Below are 19,182 nucleotides of genomic sequence, written 5' to 3'. Positions count from 1 at the left end.
TGTCGTAAGGCTGGGGCTAAGCGGTCGCGCAATAGTAATATCGCCACATCTCGCCTGGTGACGTCTCGTTAACGGACAGTCGACATGCCGCCACTGCTACTCAATAGCTGTACGCAAGCATGCTCTATTTTGTCCGTGTTCACGGATCTATCACGCCCATTATAGTCTATGGGCCTGTAAAAAACACAGACACAACACGGATGCCGTGTTTCGTGGACCGTTAAGAGGAGATGCTCTGAAAATTTAATTTCTGCTCTGCAGTGTCCGGGAAACACAGATGACGCACGGAGAGCAAAAAACGGATGTACGGACCAAACACGGATCCATCACTGACCATCCTGTGACAGATTTCATCACGGACATGTGAATAAGGCCTTAGACTGGGGCGACACGTAAAGTCACGCGACATTGGCTGTCACAAAAAAAAATCCGGACGACGCTACTTTTAAGGTAGGGCAATCTGTTGGCGCGCCTTGAGTATTGCAGTGTAGCAGGGCGGCCATGGAACGGAATCGGGGTGCAGTGCCACGCACACATTTGCTGAGACCCCAGTATCGCAAATAAAATAAAAAAAACAGCAAGGGTGGATTCTTTTCTTGAGGGGGCCTAGGATTCTGGGGTCACAGTTGCATCAAACCTCCGACCCCATTCTTTGGGACGGCCTTGCTAGGGCCATACTAGGGCATTCTGCCCTATGAAAAATGGACCCCTACAGGAGCGACACTCTTCCCAACAATGTCGCAAAACGTTGCCTGCATTCCTATAGTCGCAGGGTGGCCCCACCCCAACGCTTGTTGAAAAGGTCGCAGCTGGGTGGCGGGCGGACTAGAAGTCGCAGGGAGCCCCCGCCAACCTCCGTCACTGACACTTCTGCAGCCATACGGGAGTGCGAGGGGGCGTGGTTCGTCGCAGAGTCTCCGCCCCTCCAGCCCGAGACTTATCCATATCATGGGCGTGGCCTGTGGCTGATCACGTGTCCAGGGAAAAAAGTTTTGCGGTCCCAGCGGGATGTGAGGAAAGTTTTTCTAGTTGTCGGAGCAGAGCGGGAGCTGCGGCCGCGGAGAGCCGGGCGGGTACACAGGGGGCCACGGGACTGGATCTAGTGGCCGAGCCCCTGCACGGACGGATTAGGACGCCAGAGTGACATGAACGGGAGCCGCGGACTGTGATCGCCCAGGAGCCCGTCACCCCCTTCCTGCAGCACCCCGAGGCCCCCCCCCCCCTACTCTTACCCCGGCTTTACCCCCCCCATAACCATGGATACCGGGGCCCCGCAGCAGAACTCCTCGTCCGCCCCGCAGCCTCCTCCGGCCGGGCACCAGATCATTCATGTGCGGGGCGACTCGGAGACGGACCTGGAGGCGCTCTTCAATGCGGTCATGAACCCCAAAACCGCCAACGTGCCCCAAACCTTGCCCATGAGGATGAGGAAGTTACCGGACTCCTTCTTCAAGCAGCCGGAGCCCAAGTCCCATTCCCGGCAGGTACTGGATTTAAAGGGCACTGGGGGTGGGGGAGGAAAGGGGGGGGTAGAGTGACGGGGGGCTCCGTACTGACGAGGGGAGGGAGTGGGAGCCACTGAGGGGTGCTATGGAGTGCGAGAGCCTAAGGGGGCGCTGATATCTGCTGATGCTTCGGGAGTCAGTACTTGGGGCCCAATTAGGGTTCTAGGAGTGTCCGGGGGCTTGGATGGCACTGCCCGGGGTACAGGGTTACACTGCGACTAATTGAAACATTGTTTTCTCCCTCCCCTCACTCCAGGTGCTTTGCTGACCTGTCAGGTGGGGGAAGGGTAATAACTTTGTGCCCCCCACAATCCTCTTTCCCACTGTAAACCCTGCTTTGTAAGGACCAGTCAGGATCAGAAGACTCTGCTGTCCCTGTAGATGTGCAGCTCCCACCAGGCCTCAGCTCCAGAGACATTCCTGTACAGTGCCCATAGGGGCAGCACTGGGGGCATTAATGGGGGTAGAGGGGGCAGTGGCAGCACTGGGGCATTAATGTAGGTAGAGGGGGTAGTGGCAGCACTGGGGGCATTTATGTAGGTAGTGGGGTAGTGGCAGCACTGGGGGCATTTATGTAGGTAGTGGGGTAGTGGCAGCACTGGGGCATTAATGTAGGTAGAGTGGGCAGTGGCAGCACTGGGGCATTTCTGGAGGTAGAGGGGGTAGTGGCAGCACTGGGGGCATTTCTGGAGGTAGTGGGGTAGTGGCAGCACTGGGGGCATTTATGGAGGTAGAGGGGGCAGTGGCAGCACTGGGGCATTTCTCTGGGCAGTGGCAGCACTGGGGCATTTCTCTGGGTAGTGGCAGCACTGGGGCATTTCTCTGATAACTCTTTTATGGAAGTTGCAATTAATGTAACATTTTTGGGAACTTGTACATCAGCCATAAGTATGTGACCCCCTTTGTTGTGATGCTACAAGTGACAGCATGCTTTGACAGTGTGTCTATCAGGGCATGCTGGGATTTGTAGTACCCAGAGACCCCCAGTTGTATACCTATCCCCCCATCTCTATTCTCTGTATTCCTGCCCAGCTTTTATCGGATCCGTTTGTTTCATCGATCTGTTCAGATAGGACGGTGAACGCTCCGTTAACGTGTACGTGTCACAGCGTCTGACCGCTCGCGGTTACGTTTTTGTGCTTGCGGCCTGTGCTGTGCAATCTCTGCTTTTCTCTGGGGTCAGTGCAACTTTTTTTTTTTTTTTTTTCCAACTTTGTAGCCAGAGGCGGTGAGTGTGTCGGTGGTGGGGGGTGGAGGAGCTGCATGTAGAGTCCTGTTCACTCCCACATGCGAGGCGGTGGGGGAGGAGAGCGGCTCCGCTCTACACTGTGGGTCCTGTGTGGTAATGGTGATCTGGAAGTCATTTATTAATAGCTTTATATGGTTGTTCTCCAGCTGCCTCTGATCTTATAACTCGGCCTGCAAGACGTAACCCCTTGAGTGCTGGCCTGGGCCGGATCCCCTATCCGTGTACTCTTCGCCCACTTTTGGTGTGTTTCGTGTGTAGCCCGGGTTAGGACCTGTTTGTTTTCGTTGTGGACTTTGCTGGGTTGGACGCCGCCAGGGTTGGGACTCGGGCGAGCAGGCTCTGCCGGAGGCGGATGTGCCAGGCGTTGCGATGCGTTTAGTTGGAAAAATGTTAATTTTTGTGTTTGTAAAACAAAAGTTTTACCAAAATGCAGGGGGGAAAAAAGGTTCAGGCGCGGCACTAAAGTCTGCACTGCGCTCATTACCACCGCTCGCATCCTATGTAGTGTGCCCCTGTATGCTGGTGCTGAAATGATCATTTACAGTCAGGGGTCTGACTCCCGGCTCACTATAAATATTATACCGTAATTTGGGGGTGGGAGGGGGAGGGGCAGTGACAGATTCTTCATCAGGGCCTAGGCGCAGTTCTATGAAATGTTCCCGATGTCAGTGGTGGAGACGTCCGCCACAGAAGCAGTGACAGGGGGTGCAATAGTTAAATATCAGTGAGGATGCTACCTATTTAAAGGGGTTTTCCTCCAGGATCCTTTAAATTTTCCTGGGTTCCACCAACGGCTCTTGTTGTCATTGCTGCCCCCACAACGTGTCGTCCAGTGTTGCACCGCATGTCGCTGACAATGTCCCCATCCGCTATCAGTCATGCTGCTTGTCATCAGTAGCACGTGAGGGGCGGTAGGTATGTTCCACCTCTGTTAGGTACCCGTCTAAGGGTCTGTTCACACATTCAGGTTTATATGCAGTTATTACTCTGAAATCCACATTTAGGTCTCGTGTCGGCAAAATCCAGATGCTACCCATATGCATGATGCATTTTGATGCACACCCCCATTGACTTTCGCTGGCTCTGTGGTCTGCATTTGGCGGACGGGTGTAGGGCATGTGCTAACTTTTGCAGAATGAACATCCTATAGATGCAGAAAGCACATGGAAGTCATCGGTGTCTATTCCGCAAAAGCTAGAACATGTCCTCTACGAGCCCATTGGAGTCAGTAGGTCCGTAACAAAAGGCTGCGTGCACCAGGACCGCATCTGTATTTTATGGGTCCCTGGTTTGTAAACGGCAAAATACTGACGGTTGTGTGCATGACGCCAAAATCTGCAAGCGTTCCGTGCATGTGACCCTATTCATTCTACAATACGCAGAAAGAACGTGTGAGAATAAGGCTACGGTCAAATTCCGTTATTGTGTCCCGGGCTAGGAGCAGAACACTGGAATCGCTGTACACCGCCGGTGTTCGACAGATCGCCTTCACTATAATGGGGTCCTGTTAGGATTCCAGCATGAAATACCGCCATTCTGCCGGACATAATACTGCTGCGTGCTGCGGTATTGCGTCTCCGTAGACTGCTGTGGTCCCGCACTGAGCCGCCAGTTTTACGAGGAGGTGGCGTGCTATGTTATGTAAGTATACCCTGCTGCAAGTGGACCTGTGCCGCCATACAGGGTTCGTACATGCTGAGCGCTAAGCTTGGCGGCTGACTCCTCCATACACAAGCATGTTCTGCTCAGGCGAGTGCATGCGCTCTAAATAGCGAGACGGGAATGAGTCGCTGCCAGACGCACCCGGTGGAGTTTCGTGTAGATTTTGCACCGTGTTTGCCACGGATTTCACCCGCTTAGCGATGCAAAGGATGAAATCCACAAGAAAGGATTGGGCATGTTGTGATTCAACAGCCTCATCTATTTTTTATTTTTTTTTCTTCTCCTTTCCCAACCTCTGTTGTTGAGGGACAGTCAGGGGGCCACCATACACGTTAGATGGTCAGCCGCGTCTACCTAAATCGGTAGGGTTGTCTGACGTGAATCTAATGTGTATGACCAGCTTGAGGGTCTGATGTGAACATTAAAGGGGTTGTCCGGTTTCAGGAGGGATCCACCTGTCTTAGGCTAGGTCTACACGACGGCAATTTTTATAATGATAGTCTATAGGGTCGCAATGCGTCAGTCGCAGAAAAATCCATCTCGAATGGATTTTGTGCGACCGTCGCAGTGCAACACTATAGACTATCATTATAAAAATTGTCGCGCGACAAATGTCGTCGTGTAGACCTAGCCTTAATGAACTGGTAAGGACTTCCCAGCCGCAGCATTGATGGACACGTCCACAACGAGTGACTGCTGCAGCCAACTGCTGGCCTCAATGGTGCATCCGGCAAGGCCAGTGATTGGCTGCAGGGATCCCGTGTTGGCGTGACGTTATCTCTACAGCAGGCCAAATAGAGCCTGACTGGGGAGAACCGGAGTACCGGTACTGGATCTGTTAGCTAAGTACTTGCCTGGTATTTTTTGCAGGAGGATCCCGAGGCGTGTTGGGTTTCCTCCTGAAGATGGACGACCCCTTTAAGATATTTCTGGTTAGGCCTTTTTCGTTCTAATTGCCAAGTGCAACTGAGCAAAGAAACCGAAATGAAGGATACTGTTTGTCAATGATGATGTATAAGAATTTCGGTGATCTCCAACACAGGCCCCGCTCCTACTTACTGGGGCTTTGCCATCCCTTTAATTACAGTCCACTGGGATTGCAAAAGGTTCACCGTTTACTTGGAAAAGTTACAATGTGGCCAAATATTTACTTGTCTCCGGGAGCCTGTCTGTTACATTGTGTCACATGCTTAATGTTTTTGTTACTTTGTATCTTTTCCAAGGGAATTGACAAAGTGATTAACCAGAAAAAAAGAGAGAAAAATCCTCCAATTGTTGTGCACAGGACTGGCTGCTGGTTTCCCCGTTGCTGGGCCCCAGGGTGGAACGCAGGAGGGAACACATCCAGGGGGGAGGGGCCGGCCCTTTAAAAGAACATGGACGTATAGGAATGTTTCCAGGACTAGAAGGGAAGTGCGGGGCCGGGATTAGGACTGCTCTAGTGTTACAGCCTCCAGACTTCAAAAGAAAGGCAGAATCGAGCCTTCCCTTCTGTGCAGCAGAGGCGGGTTTGTCATTTCACCAGGGTAACTGCAGTAGGTTTCCCAAAGACCTGGACAAACTCTGCTCTGCTGCATTGGGAGCGGGTAGGAGAGCTGTACACTGCTGGAGGAGGGAACGCTTCCCTTCCCCCTCTAACTTCATCATCACACACAACTTTTTCCTCCGCTGAGGCCACCCAGGTTCAAAAGCTGTGATTTGTCATCGCTGGTTTAAATAGGACTTCCATCTCCTGCAGGACGTCTCCATCACTATTCGCCGTCCGTCCTGCAGGACTTTGGGTTTTGCTTCCCGAGCAGCTTTTTTTTTCTTTCCTACAATGTAAAATTTTTGAGACATTGCGTATATGTTTTGTAGTCTGTAACATATGGAGGTAGTCTGTGAGCCGTCTGTTTTTTTTTGTTTTTCTGGCGGACCCATTGACCTGAACAGGTCTGTGGTCCGCATTTTGTGGACATAGTCTATCTTTTTGCAGAACGGACCTCCGGATACAGAAAGCACCCAGATGATCCCTGCGCTTTCTACATCCGCATGTCCATTCTGGAAAAGGATAGACCACGTCCTGTACTTGGCTGCAAAATGCAGACCACGGACACATTGAAGTTAGTGGTTTCCGCAAGAAATGCTGATGCAAAACGGACAGGATCTGTATTTTGCTGATTTGCAGACATACGGTCGTGTGCATGAGGCTTTAGCCTTAGAGGGGCCACTGAACCTTAAAGAGAAGGCGCCGCCACCAGTCTCCGTGCCGCCACCAGTCTCCGTGCCGCCTGTGTATGTAAAACACTAGATATGATGTAAAATATTGGCTGGGGGAAGATATTGAATTATTTTTTATTAATTTTTTTCCTTCAAATGTTGGCTGGTTTCACACAACTTTTTTTCCCTATTATGGCACTTTTTATGTCTTTTTTTTTTTTTTATTTGTTTATTTTTTGCGTGGCCAGATGTTTATAATTATAAAACGCCCTACAAGCACTTTTTATTTTATTTTTTTATTTCTGGTTCAGTTAAATGGGTCTATGCTGCTCCTAGGCCATGTGACCGATGGCCATGTGACATCACATTCTAGGAATAGACTGCAGCCTCTTTGAATAGCTGATGGTCGGGTGTGTCGGACCCCCCGCCACTCTAATATTGATGACCTATGCTGAGGATGAGCCATCAATATCAGAATCTCGAACAGCCACCTATGAGCTTACAATCTAAATATTCGGTACTTGTCTTCTCTGAGTGATATTTGCCGGGACCCGCACTGACCTGTAGAGCGGGGGTCTTGAGCCCCACTTGTTCCTCCTTACTTCAGTGATCACACACATGCAATGCTGCTCCCATTCGGTGTCTGAGGCTGATGGAAATGATGGGTGGTGATGGTGGTTCTACGCTTGGGTCCTATTTGGCCAGATTCATGCTTCCAGATCATAGACCTGTGTCCCTATCTGATAGTAAGGTTTACCCTTCGAACTCCTGGCATCATAAATCCCTAGTATGCTGTGGATCCAGGTCCATGTCCAACGGTCAGGATACACGTCCGTACTGCGCTCTCGTGTAAATGGCCTTATGCGGGGATTTGAGGAATTCTCTTGTTTTCTCCAGGTTGTGATAACCTGAGGACTTAACCGGCGCATGTCCTAAAGTGTCAGGAGCACCCTGGTCTACGTGTGATATTACAGCTTCCCACGCCATCCCTTGGCCTGGCGATGACTTGTCTTGCAGTACCTGATTGACTAGTATTGTGTGACTGGAGTCCTGTGATGCAACTTTTTCCTATTATTAAACTTCAGTAAAGTTACACCATTGAGGAAACGTCTCATTGAGCTGCCACATAGTGCCTCCATAGTGGACCCCTACTACTTACCCCCCCCCCCCCCTCCAAATATCTCACAACAAGGGCAAAGAGGAGTTTGTATGGAGCACGGTCCAAGATGAACACCTCATCGTGGGGACTACTGGTTGTGGCACCAGCGGTCAGCCTAGCATTTCTCATCAGTAGATCCCTCTAAGCCATAAGTCTTGGGTTTTGTTCACACGAGCCTCATGACTGTGACCAATGTGTTTACAAACCGCTGTCCAATCCTTGTGGACCTTGTTAACATATAATGTTGGCAGTTTTTCCCAAATCACATGGAAAGAAGAGTGAGGTATTCTTTTCATCAAAAATAAGGGACCCTGACAGAATGGTCAAAACCGCAGTTTGAACATTACCACTAGATTTGCCTCTTGGCAGACGTCACCCAACTTTGCTAATGGTGGCATGTCTTGTCAGATTGTCACCTTCTCAGCTTAGTTATTATCTCAACGCCCCATGGATGCTCTATGGACAGACTACCTTGCGATTTATGGACACGTGGCTTATAACTGGAGATTGTAGAGTTTTCCTTCATAGCAGCTCCTGTGCAGGAAGTTCTGACTTTTTTAGGCTTTGTGGCTGGTGGTCTTTGCTTAGGGTTTGGAATATGTGTGTGAGTAGTATAGATCATTTTAGTTGGATTTTTTATGTATATTTTTTTTTCAAATTGAGATGTTGAACGTGAAAATCGGTGATGGCTGGTCAGTGGGTGGCATGACCTTCTGATGCCGCGTTGGTTGTGTTGTTCAGGAAGTACCACCACAGATGTAGATGTTGCGGCTTGTCAAAGCTGTGATGGTGGCTCCTTGTAGCATCCTGAATGGGTCGCAGGACTTAAAATAAGCCAGTCGGGACATGCCCTGACCATCATCTTGAGGCCTGCATATCTACAGCCGTCAATACGTGCATTCGACAGAGCTCTTGTGATCCTGCCCCACGACAGAGCATTTGGTGGAATTCTAAGACTGGAGATTTGAAGAAAAGCATCAATTAAATTAAGCTTAGCTCTGCACATGTTGGGGAGCTTCATTCTAGTGGGTCCAAGCTCAAGAACCGATACCAGTTGTTTTCAGACACCTCTATGTAACGTGTTTGCTATAGACTGCATCGGATTCTCCTTTCAAATCATATTTTTAAGGCCCAGTCTGCTCATTGACATAGTCTTAAGTTACTTATAAGGCCCTCACACGTTAGCCTATTCTCCAAGCCTGCCATTATCGGCATTATCAGCTGACTATCTAGTGTGTATGGGGAGTTCCTGACTCTCTCACAACAGATGCTGTCGGGGGAGAGAAGGATCGGCCATTTTGAATTTCAATGCCTGATTCTTTTGTTATCCTGGGAGGTAAGATACTGCCCAAGGTGTCAAGCAGCGGCTTAGCCAAACCAAGCCTGTATGTGTATGGGGGAGTCTGTAGAGATGGCGGACGGCCATCGGAGGTGTATGGGCAGCTTTAGACATCGATTAGAGTTCTTACTGGGCCAGTGCTGGGCATAAATGGGGTTGTCTCACCTCGGACGTTGGTGGCATTACACTAGGATATGCCCACAATGTCAGATAGGTGCGGGTCTCGTAGGCCTAACTCTAGAACGGGGCCACAGTGAACAAGATCGCGGGGCGCTCTCCATTCGTTTCTGTGGCAGTTCCAAAAATAGCCAAGCATGCTCGCTAGTTTGGAAGTCCCGTAGAAGTGAATGGAGAGCATGCCGCACAAGTGCTGCCACCGCTTCATTGACCACAAATGGCCTAGCCAGTGCTGTTCTTTTCGGAACTCAAATAGAAATGAATGGGGGCAGCTGTACATGTGTGCCTGTTCTCCATTCACTTTGGGGGTCCGGTTCTGGGAGCAGGTCCCAGAGATGGGACCAACTGTATCTGACGTCGGTAGCATAACTTTGCAATATGGTACCAACGTCTGAGATGAGACAACCCCTTCAACGAGCATTGACGTCCGTTGGTGCTAACTTTCCCACAGTACAATGAAAAGTGAGTGGCAAACCAGTGATCGCTATTACAATCGTTCGTGCCCCCCCATTCAGTGTTTGCATGTTGTCTGCAGCACATCGCCTGTTTACACGGGGCATCTTGCTTGTTTGTTGGGTCATCGGTGGCACTTTTACATGGGGCAGTTATCGGGAGTGAGCGATGATTGGCCAGATTCTTGGCCAGTGTAAAAGGGACCTTTGGAGTACAAGTACTGGGATTATGTCACATCGCTCCCCAGTTTTGATAAAGTCGCAGGATGACGCAGGCAGGCCAGTGCTTGTGACCTCTCCGGTTACTGCAGTTCTCACTTAACCTTGACTGTCGTATTACTTTGGGGCCCGGTCCTTGCGTCGTGGATCTTGTATGACTTTTTCTGAGTAATCCATTTTGTGAATCGTCATTTGTCCCTGATGTCCCGCTGGTACCTTCCGCTCGCTTCCTTCCCTTTGGTGCAGTTTCCTGTTGGACAGTGTAGCTTGCATTGTGTTGAGCGCTGCTGAAGCCATCAGGGCTTGACGAGAGTAGTGGTGACCCTGCCGGCGGTGGAGCGTGGACTGAGTACTATGGAGTATCACTTATTAACTTCAGGCTTTTCATCGGTTCCACCATCTGTATGTTGGCACCGTAATAATTAATAGGGCTTTTTGCAGTAGTAGGAATAGTGTTGGGAACCTCTAGGACATTACTGGTTAAGTAGATCCTATTTAGCACTGACGAAAGTTACAGACCCGTCCCCTCTCTTGACATGTCTGTGTTAGTAACTACTTGCATTCCCCATGTAGTAACAGTTCTGGAGCATTTGTTCATATGGCCCTATGGTGTGCCATTCCTCTAATATTCCTACCAGAATCTACTGAGTACATTTCCAGCAGTCTGCAATGCTGGTCCATATGGGTGTTAGCAATTTGGTACGTGTCCCTGCACAGTATGATACTATCCAGTCAGTGCTGCCAGTGTTGGACTGTACAGGGGCACGCCCCTAACAGTAACGCCCAGCTGGACCTCCATAGCAAACTTGTAGCAATATGTTCATAAACGTCTAGCGGGAATAATAGAGGAGTCCTAAGAATAGATGCTCCAGACTTCATTTTACATTGGGAATATAAGTATCTACTAAAACGGACATGACGGGAGAGGGGGGCAGGTCCTCTTTAACAAGACCCATACAATATGGAATGAATGAACTTTACGCTGTGGCTGTACATCGGCAGCTCTGGGTAGAGTTGATCACAAGGGTGAAAAGGAGTGATTTCCGTGGCTTCAGCTTCCTGCAGTGAGGGATATAACTGCCACCATCTCTGTTTTTAAAAGTGCCGCTCATGTGGACATCCCCTTTAAGCCAGCAGAAGCACTATGTTGTTAAGGAGCATTTTTTGAGGCCCACATTAGGCAGTGGTGGTAGTGATGTCTGCAGCTTGTGAACTCCATCATTAGCCTTTAGTCAAAAAATACAAAAAATTACTCAATTTTTTCAGGGAAGGGGGCTGCCCATTTTAACTGCAAAAAGCGCCTTCACATATAATCATCAGCGAGAGAGCTGGAGGTCAGCCAAGTGCTCCCTCAGTCAGCAGTCTCACCTGTTCGGCCGGCTTTACAGCCTGTGTTCCAAACCAGAGCTGCATTCACCATTCTGCAAGCTTCAGAGCTTGCATTTCCTAGAATTCCTTGCTGGCTAATAGTCTGTACGTGTGTTTTTTTTATTTTATTTTTTCTAATGTACTTCTCCTCCAATCATTGTTCCATTTCTAGGTTTCTTTTTTTTTGCGTGCCTTTCAGCATCAGGACATAACTCGGGTAGAAGAGGTCTTCGCTTCTTGGGGCTACATGGCAGACTTCAAGGAGAATATCTGTCTTGGCCGTTTCAGCTACATAAGGCTCTGTGTTCTCTATTAGCAGTCAATGGCTAATCTTCTCGACTCCCCCATACACATGCATGCTCGGCCTGGCCAAGTGTGCATGTGTTTTGAATGAGGAGTAGGGATGAGCGAATCGACTTCGGGTGAAACATCCGAAATCTATTTGCATAATACTTTGTTTGAATACCGTACGGAGCGAGACTTCGAAGTAATAACTTCGGCTCGTAGGAGCAGATACATTCTAGAATTGTACGTAGCGCTCGCTCCGTACAGTATTTAAACAAAGTATTATGCAAATAGACTTCAGATGTTTCATCCGAAGTTGATTTGCTCATCCCTAATAAGGAGATGGCCTCTGTCAGCATCTCTGACCCTGGCTTGTCTCCAGAAGTATTGGATCATTGAAATTCAACCCGCTCTATCTTTCTTTCTACCCAGCTTCATCTGTCTGGGGACAGTGGGCACAACTCCCACTGACATTAGTGACTTTACCCCTATGTGGAGGGCACCTACATTGTCATCTGTTTTAGGCTAGAGATGGGTTCTTCAAGCAGCCTATCTATGGGATTAGTGGCCTCCTGTGTTGAAGATATTCCATCGCTTTCTTATATTCCGCCATGATTAGGTTCCTTACCTTTTTTTTTAATTTTATTTTTTATGTTTTCAAATTTGTACAAGCTAAAGAGATGGTAGCTTTCATTGTTGTGGGGTGTTCTCTACTTTTTATGGGGCAGCATGTTCTCTGTGATGACCTCTTACCTTCATTGGTCATCCACAGCATCAGACCGCTTTCATGAGGCAGAATGGTATTTTGCATTGGTGTTTGTAAGTGAAAACCGGGTGCAGATGCAAATCTTTCCATAATAGGTCTTCCCTCTGTAGGTTCCATTCCTGGTTTTGGCTCACAGATGCTGATGAAAAATGCAGACCACGTGAACATGGCCATACCAAGATGTGACCTTGGTTCTTTTCCTGCTGGGAATCAAGGCTATGGGTGATCCAGTAAAGGGGTATTCAGGTTGTGACATCCACCGGATAGGTGATAACTATTAGGTCGGTAGAGGTCCTACTGCTGGAACCCCCGTTATCACAAGAATGGGTCCTCCACCCAAAATAAACGGAGCTGCAGATTGATTATGCACACTGCTGATCTGTTCATCTCCAGTGGTGGTTCTGGAGACGGTCAAGTAAAGCTCTCAGCTATTTTCAGAACTCCCCTAGAGATGAATTGAGAGACAGTGCGCGTTCCTGACCTGCAGCTCCGTTCATTTTGTTTGGCCCAAGGGGTACGGGGCCCCTATTCTCTTAAAGGGGGTTCAAAAAATGGCATTTATCATGTAGAGAAAGTTAATACCAAGGCACTTACTAATGTATTGTGATTGTCCATATTGTCTGCTTTGCTGGCTTGATTCATTTTTCCATCACATTATACACTGCTCGTATCCAGGGGTTACGACCACCCTGTAATCCAGCAGTGGTCACACTTACACTATTGGAAAAGGTGCCGGCCCCTCTGGTGGCTGGGACCGCAGTGATGCTCATAGTCCAGCACTTTATTCTATATTGTCCAGTTTCCATTGATGGGAACCCCCCAGGTATCTAAGTTATCCCCTTATTCTGTGGATGGGAGATAAGTTGTCGCCACCAGAATACCCCTTTTACAGTGTTCCTCTTGATTTTCTAAGACTTCAAGCCACTCATTGGTGGGAATCTGTGGGCACATGCCCGGTCAAATTTTTGGGAGCACTTCCTAGAGATCAAAAGTGGTGCAGGGATCTCCCCTCTAAAGGTCATTTGTTCTAAAGTGACCCTCGAAACCCCACCGATGAAAATAATTCTATCTTGTCAAGTTTTTCTAGTGTTTATGGCCAGACTTTGTATGTGATTAGGATAACATGGCCGTTTTCTACCAGAAATGGAGCCTCACATAACCACGGGATAAATCTGGTACTGCCACTCTGCCCAAAGAAAGCAGCCATGTTTTCGTAATCTCGTGCAACCTCTGTTAGATCTCTTGCATGCCAAATTTTACCGTATGTGTGAAGGTGTTGAGGTTGGTAGAACTTGTCTAATCCAATAACCCAGCAGCCAGTTTCTTAAGTAACCCATGTGCCTCCTCACAGGCCAGCACGGACGGTGGATCCGCGGGGGCGCTCACTCCTCAGCATGTTCGCGCTCACTCCTCTCCAGCCTCTCTGCAGCTTGGCGCCGTCTCTCCGGGGGCCCTCTCTCCACAAGGTGTGGTTTCTGCCCAAGGACAACCCGCTCCAAATCCGCATCTCCGGCAGTCGTCTTTCGAGATCCCAGACGATGTCCCCCTGCCTCCGGGATGGGAAATGGCCAAAACTCCATCGGGACAAAGATATTTTCTAAAGTGAGTCACTCTCTACTCTCTCTCTTTTTGCAGATGCCATGATCTACTTCTGTATGTGCACGGGGGTTTTAAGATTGTATTTTTGTACTTTTTTTTTATGCATTTACCGATACAGGTTAGAATTTGAGAGCAGGTCTTTGATAGTTGAGCTGAGGTTGCGGTCACATGTACATGAGGAAAGTGGTGACAGAAACGGGCAGTGCGGAGGTGTGATGGACGTCCTATAATAATGTAATAATAGACTATGTAAATGAATACTATTACAATCTATATATAGGTCCTGGAGGCCCGACATGTGATGGTTTAGGGCTGCACCTCTCTGTGATGCCAAGGGTGGATCTGCCACTATAATTAATTTCATTACTATGAAAATGTAATATGTTATTTTTGGATCATCATATGCATTCTTTATTAAACATGGCGGACGTAGGGATCAAAGGGGTCTTCTTGGCGTACAGCATTGATGGCCCAGCCGCTGATTGGTGGGGTCCGACTCCCAGCACCAACACCGAACAGCTGTTTGAAGAGTCTGGTGAGCGCTGAGGTCTCCTCCCAGAATACCAAGCACAGCGCCAAACATCACACAGTGGACTTGCTTGGTATTGCTGCACCTGGGCCATGTGACGTCAGTGGCCTATGAAGTGTCTGCATTGCCATAGCTTCTTCAAACAGCTGATCAGAGGAGGTGCCAGCAGTCGGACCCCCACGGATTGGATATTGATGGCCTTTCCTATAGGATCTAAATTGAAAATCCAGAGAACCTCTAAGTAGCCAGATGCAGGTTTTTTTTTTATTTTTTATTTTTTAATGCAGATTTTTAAATGCTTTTTTATATGCAGTTTTTTTTATATGCAGTTTTTGAAGGCGAATCTGAGTGGATTAATGCCACCATGGGGTACCTTGTCCTACTTCTCATGACTGCAGTTGCAAAAGAGGGTTCACCATAGCCTAGGAGTCCACTGAGTGATCGCTTTCGCTAGTCAGAGTATCAGAATTGGTTGAGGACAGGTAGTCTCTTTTACACCTGGGACAAATGTTCGTATGGACACTCCTTCCCGATAATTGCCTTGTGTAAATGTGCCGCCGATCACTGATACGGAGAGGACGACTGCTGCGTGTAAATGGCGGCTGTACCGCAGTTCCACAATTGCGCAATGATCAAGAAAGATCAGTTTGTTCCCTATGATCGGCCTTTGTAAAAGGGCCATAATGAATGCCGACTGACGATATAACAGTGAAATGGCTTTCTACGCTGGATGTCCATGTTGGGGGCAGAACCCAAGCCATGAGTTGCCATGTTTAAATAGGCCAGCGAGTGGGAGTAAGAATTCCTCTGAACACCAGTTCGGCTGGTTATTGTCCTTGTAAAAGGGCCTTAAAGTGTAATTGTCATATTTTTATTTTATTTGCTAGTTTATTAGAGCTAGTCATGTATACCTGAGTAAGTCTGTCAATGATTGTCAAAAGATCTGTAATTACCTTCTAATAACAGCTTTCATTAATGTCCTCTGTCCCTTTCCACTGCTCCCTTAAAGTGTACCTATCATTTCAATCTTAATTCAGTAGCCGTCATGTTAACCTTTTTAAATGTAGAATATGTTGTCTATTTAAAAGTAGTTCATAAATCCTCTAAGTGTCCTCACTTTTGCGGTTGCTACGGTCGTCTTACTCACGAAACATTGAGGAAGCCTTCTGTCGTCAGGCATAATCCGTAGACTGACTCGCTGCGTACGTCTACGGGTTGCTTCCTGTTGGTTAAGCAATGTGCGCTCCCGCACTCTCCGAAGAGCGCTCTCATTACCCAGCTTCCCCCTTGCTGGTAATGAGTTGCAGCAGAGAATTATGGGAAGTGAGGGCAACGTCAGAAGAGCGCTGCGTATGGGCAACGGCTAGACTACAGTCCCGCCCCCTTAGAGCAAAAACGTAGATATCGTGAAGACCGAGTAACGGAAACTCTGAATTCAGACATGTCCAAAAAAAGGGGGTTTGAAATGAATGGGATCGAAATGAATAGGAAGAAAAGCATGAACATCGTAGAAAGTAGTGTATAGAGGTAAGTTTGTTAAATGATAGGTACGCTTTAAAAGACCGTTGCTGTGGTTCGTCTGTCTCCGGCTAGGAAGACGGAGGGGCGGTCCTTCACACTGCATGCCTGCATTGGGCTTCAGAGTAAGGAGGCGTGTCTCTCAGTAATCCAATCTGATTGGCTGGCAGGGAGCTGCTGGCTACAGCAAGTGTGTATGGGAAGTGAGGGAAAGCGGTTTTGGCCTCAGAGAACTGGCAGAGGAGCCATCTTGAGAAGGTCCTCATATTGTAGAGGTTAAAACAGCCGTAACTAAGGGAAATACTCAAAGAAAGCAGTGGTATGTGAAGAAACGAAAGATTGCTTTATGCGTAATGCTGCTGCAGCAGTAACGTGCTAATAACGTGCTAATAGATTATTATTATTTTTTTTTATGAAAACATGGCGGTTACACTTTAAAGGGGTTATCCAAGACTAAACTTTAACAGACCCCTTCAGAGTGGCTGCAACCACGGTGGTGATCATACTTAGGTGGTCCCCACCGCTGGCTTCCGGCTGCGTCGCACCATGGCCGCCTGGAAATCAACATCCTGTTGACGGGCGTCACCCGTACTGCATGTGACCCAGTGACTTACTGTATGGGTGACAGGTCATGTGATGTCCATCAACAGGATGTTGATTCCCAGAGACTCGGCACTGCGGAGGTGTCCGTGGGAACCAGGTAAGTATGAACCTCGCTGCAGGTCCAGCCACTCTGAAGAGGTCTGATAAACAAGTTTCGTCTTGGATAACCCCTATAAACGGGTTCTCCGGGCCCAAAAAAAAGCTTGTCCACAGGAATTAGCTTGGTCTTGTGACGGCAGCACCTAGTCATGACCCTCAGCGGTCACATGTGCTAGAATATCACGTCACTAGCGGTAAAATGGTGTTCTAGCACATGTGACCTCGAGGCCAGTGATTGGCTGCAGCAGTCATGTGATCAGCTACTTCCTTTTTTTTTTATTGGGCACTGGTTTCCACTATTGGGGTTGTTGGCTCCTAGGCCGTGCAACCCCTTTAAATTGACAGTGGCAGCCATATCTAATTTTCTTTGTTGCTCTGCCTGTTACACCATTGTTCCCATCCCGATGATAGGTATCGAGTAAGGAATTGTAACCTGTCCTGTAGGCTGCTTTATTACCTGTATGCTCAAGAAGGAGTAATATACCACGGCCCATATTAATCACTTTATAGGCATCTTGTGTTCAGTCCACGTGACAGCCCCCGCTCCGCTACCTGCAGGAGGAGTCCACTTAGCTCTTGAACTTTTCGCTATAAATCTCCCCTTTTTTAAATACCTGTAAAAGTGCACATATTGATCTTTTCCGCACGGCCCTGGTTTCCTTACGGCTCATGTTTCACCTGGAACAATGAGGAGCCTCAGGCTGTAAAGTACACACAAGTCTGGTAAAGTCGCATGCATGAGCGAGGGCGTCTGTTCCCCCGGCAGACATCCTCAGTAAATGATTGAATGGGCCTCTGGCTGTGAGGGATCAGACCTGATTGAGAAAAGGCCTGGATATAAACTGGGTTGTTAAGCAAAATAATGCCCGCTCCTCCCGCTGGGATCACATGCTGACCTGCCGGGGCGGCTTAACCCTTTCTGGCCCCGCGAGAATTTTGCAAGTTCTCCTGGACAATGCCTGTTGCTGTATAGTATAACTGAAGGGTAATCTCAGCGGTCTGGGGTAAGGTGAAGGATTCTGGCTTGAGACATTGGAAACCCTCTTGTAACTTGCACTCTTGCGCCTTCAGTCAACTTTTACCTGCATACATAAAGACCTGGGCACGAAATACATAGAGGTCTATGAACTGTATCTATTTTGAGTTGTTGACTATTGTCTATGGGAGTTCTTGTCCCTTTCCCATATTGAAAGTGGTGGGATAGCTCATGTGATTCCAATCCCACCCTCCGCTCCCAGCAGAACCTGTGAAGAAGGCTATACTTGCCTGCTCCCCCATCACTCCTTGGCTTCCATGCTGTCTTCGCCGGACTTCAGGTTCCTGCACGGTTACGGGCATGTGCTCTGCTGCAGCCAATGACTGGCCTCAGTGGGGATGTGTTCTCATCATTGTTGAGGCCAGTCATTGGCTGCAATAGTGCATGTGACCCCAGGAAGCTTATATGCTGGTCTGGAAGTCTGGTGAAGACCGCACGAGAGCTGCAGATAATAATTAAAGGGGGGACATAAATAAGTCATCATGGACAACCCCTTTAAAGGGGTTCACCAGCAATAATGACCTTTTACAAAGTGCCAGCAGCCTGCTTAGGATTCACACTTACCTGCTCCATCGCTCCGGTCCTCCACAGTCTCCATCTTCCGATCCCCACACACTTTACATCTGGCTTAGCATGGGCATGGTCACATTTTCCACTGTAGCCAATGACTGGCTTCAGCAGTGATGTCCTGCTTGTGGCCATATAGTCACTGAAGCCTGTCATTGGCTGCAGCAGAGCATGTGACCATGCCCATGCTAAGCCAGATGAAAAGAGTGTTGGGACCGGAAAATGGAGAGTGCGTGAATCCTTAGCTTGGTGGGGCAGGATGCTGGCGCTTGGTAACTGGTCATTATTACAGGAGTACCCCTTTTAAGTGTTTTTAGGCATGTGCTTTCTGGTCCCTAAACAAGGTGGTGTGCCAGAAAGGGTGTGGTGTAAGATATGACCATATGTGCCATAATTGCCCTAGAATTGACACGCAATTGTAATAGGTGATGCACACGAAAACCAGACGGTGGTGAGACATGTGGATCATCTTTAGACGGTCTATTCTAAGAGACACAAGTTGGGACTGTTTGCCTTCGTACAGGCTCCATGCATGTGGGACGGGCAAAAGACCAGTGTCGTTTTCCAGCAGCAAAACTGCACTATGTGAACAAGTCCTTTTGAGGGCTTCTACCATTTACTCTTGTTATTTAACAGGGCTGTACCCTATATCCGAGATGATTTTAGGTGACGGCTTAAATATGAGATCACCCGATGGACGGGCTTTTTATTCATTCATTCATCGGGTTATTGGCGGCACATTTACAAAGGAAAGTTATCGAGAATTGGCGTTCGCATGAACACTTATCCCCGATAATTGCACCAAAAGTTGGTCTGTGCTAAAGGACCATTGGACTAAAGATGGCAGTGGT

The 19,182-nt window shown here is 48.4% G+C and overlaps 1 protein-coding gene across 6 annotated transcripts in view; it reads left to right on the top strand.

The window, feature by feature from the left end:
- Window positions 1–837: 837 nt before the first annotated feature.
- YAP1 (Yes1 associated transcriptional regulator) overlaps window positions 838–19,182 on the top strand; it is a 61,493-nt gene continuing 43,148 nt past the window's right edge. For 2 of the 6 annotated variants that reach the window (XR_005777771.1, XM_040426295.1), the window contains exons 1-2: window positions 839–1,484; window positions 13,732–13,982. Coding sequence is in view for 5 of the 6 variants with exons in the window: in XM_040426295.1 (XP_040282229.1) it covers window positions 1,257–1,484; window positions 13,732–13,982 (479 nt within the window). In the remaining variant the exon portion in view is untranslated. Of the gene's footprint in view, window positions 1,485–13,731; window positions 13,983–19,182 lie in introns of all 6 variants that reach the window. The other 4 variants (XM_040426293.1, XM_040426292.1, XM_040426294.1 and 1 more) reach the window with 3 other exon arrangements.

Source organism: Bufo bufo, chromosome 3 (genome assembly GCF_905171765.1).
Source record: "Bufo bufo chromosome 3, aBufBuf1.1, whole genome shotgun sequence".
NCBI classification, from domain to species: domain Eukaryota; kingdom Metazoa; phylum Chordata; class Amphibia; order Anura; family Bufonidae; genus Bufo; species Bufo bufo.
This window is presented reverse-complemented; position numbering and strand designations above follow the sequence as displayed.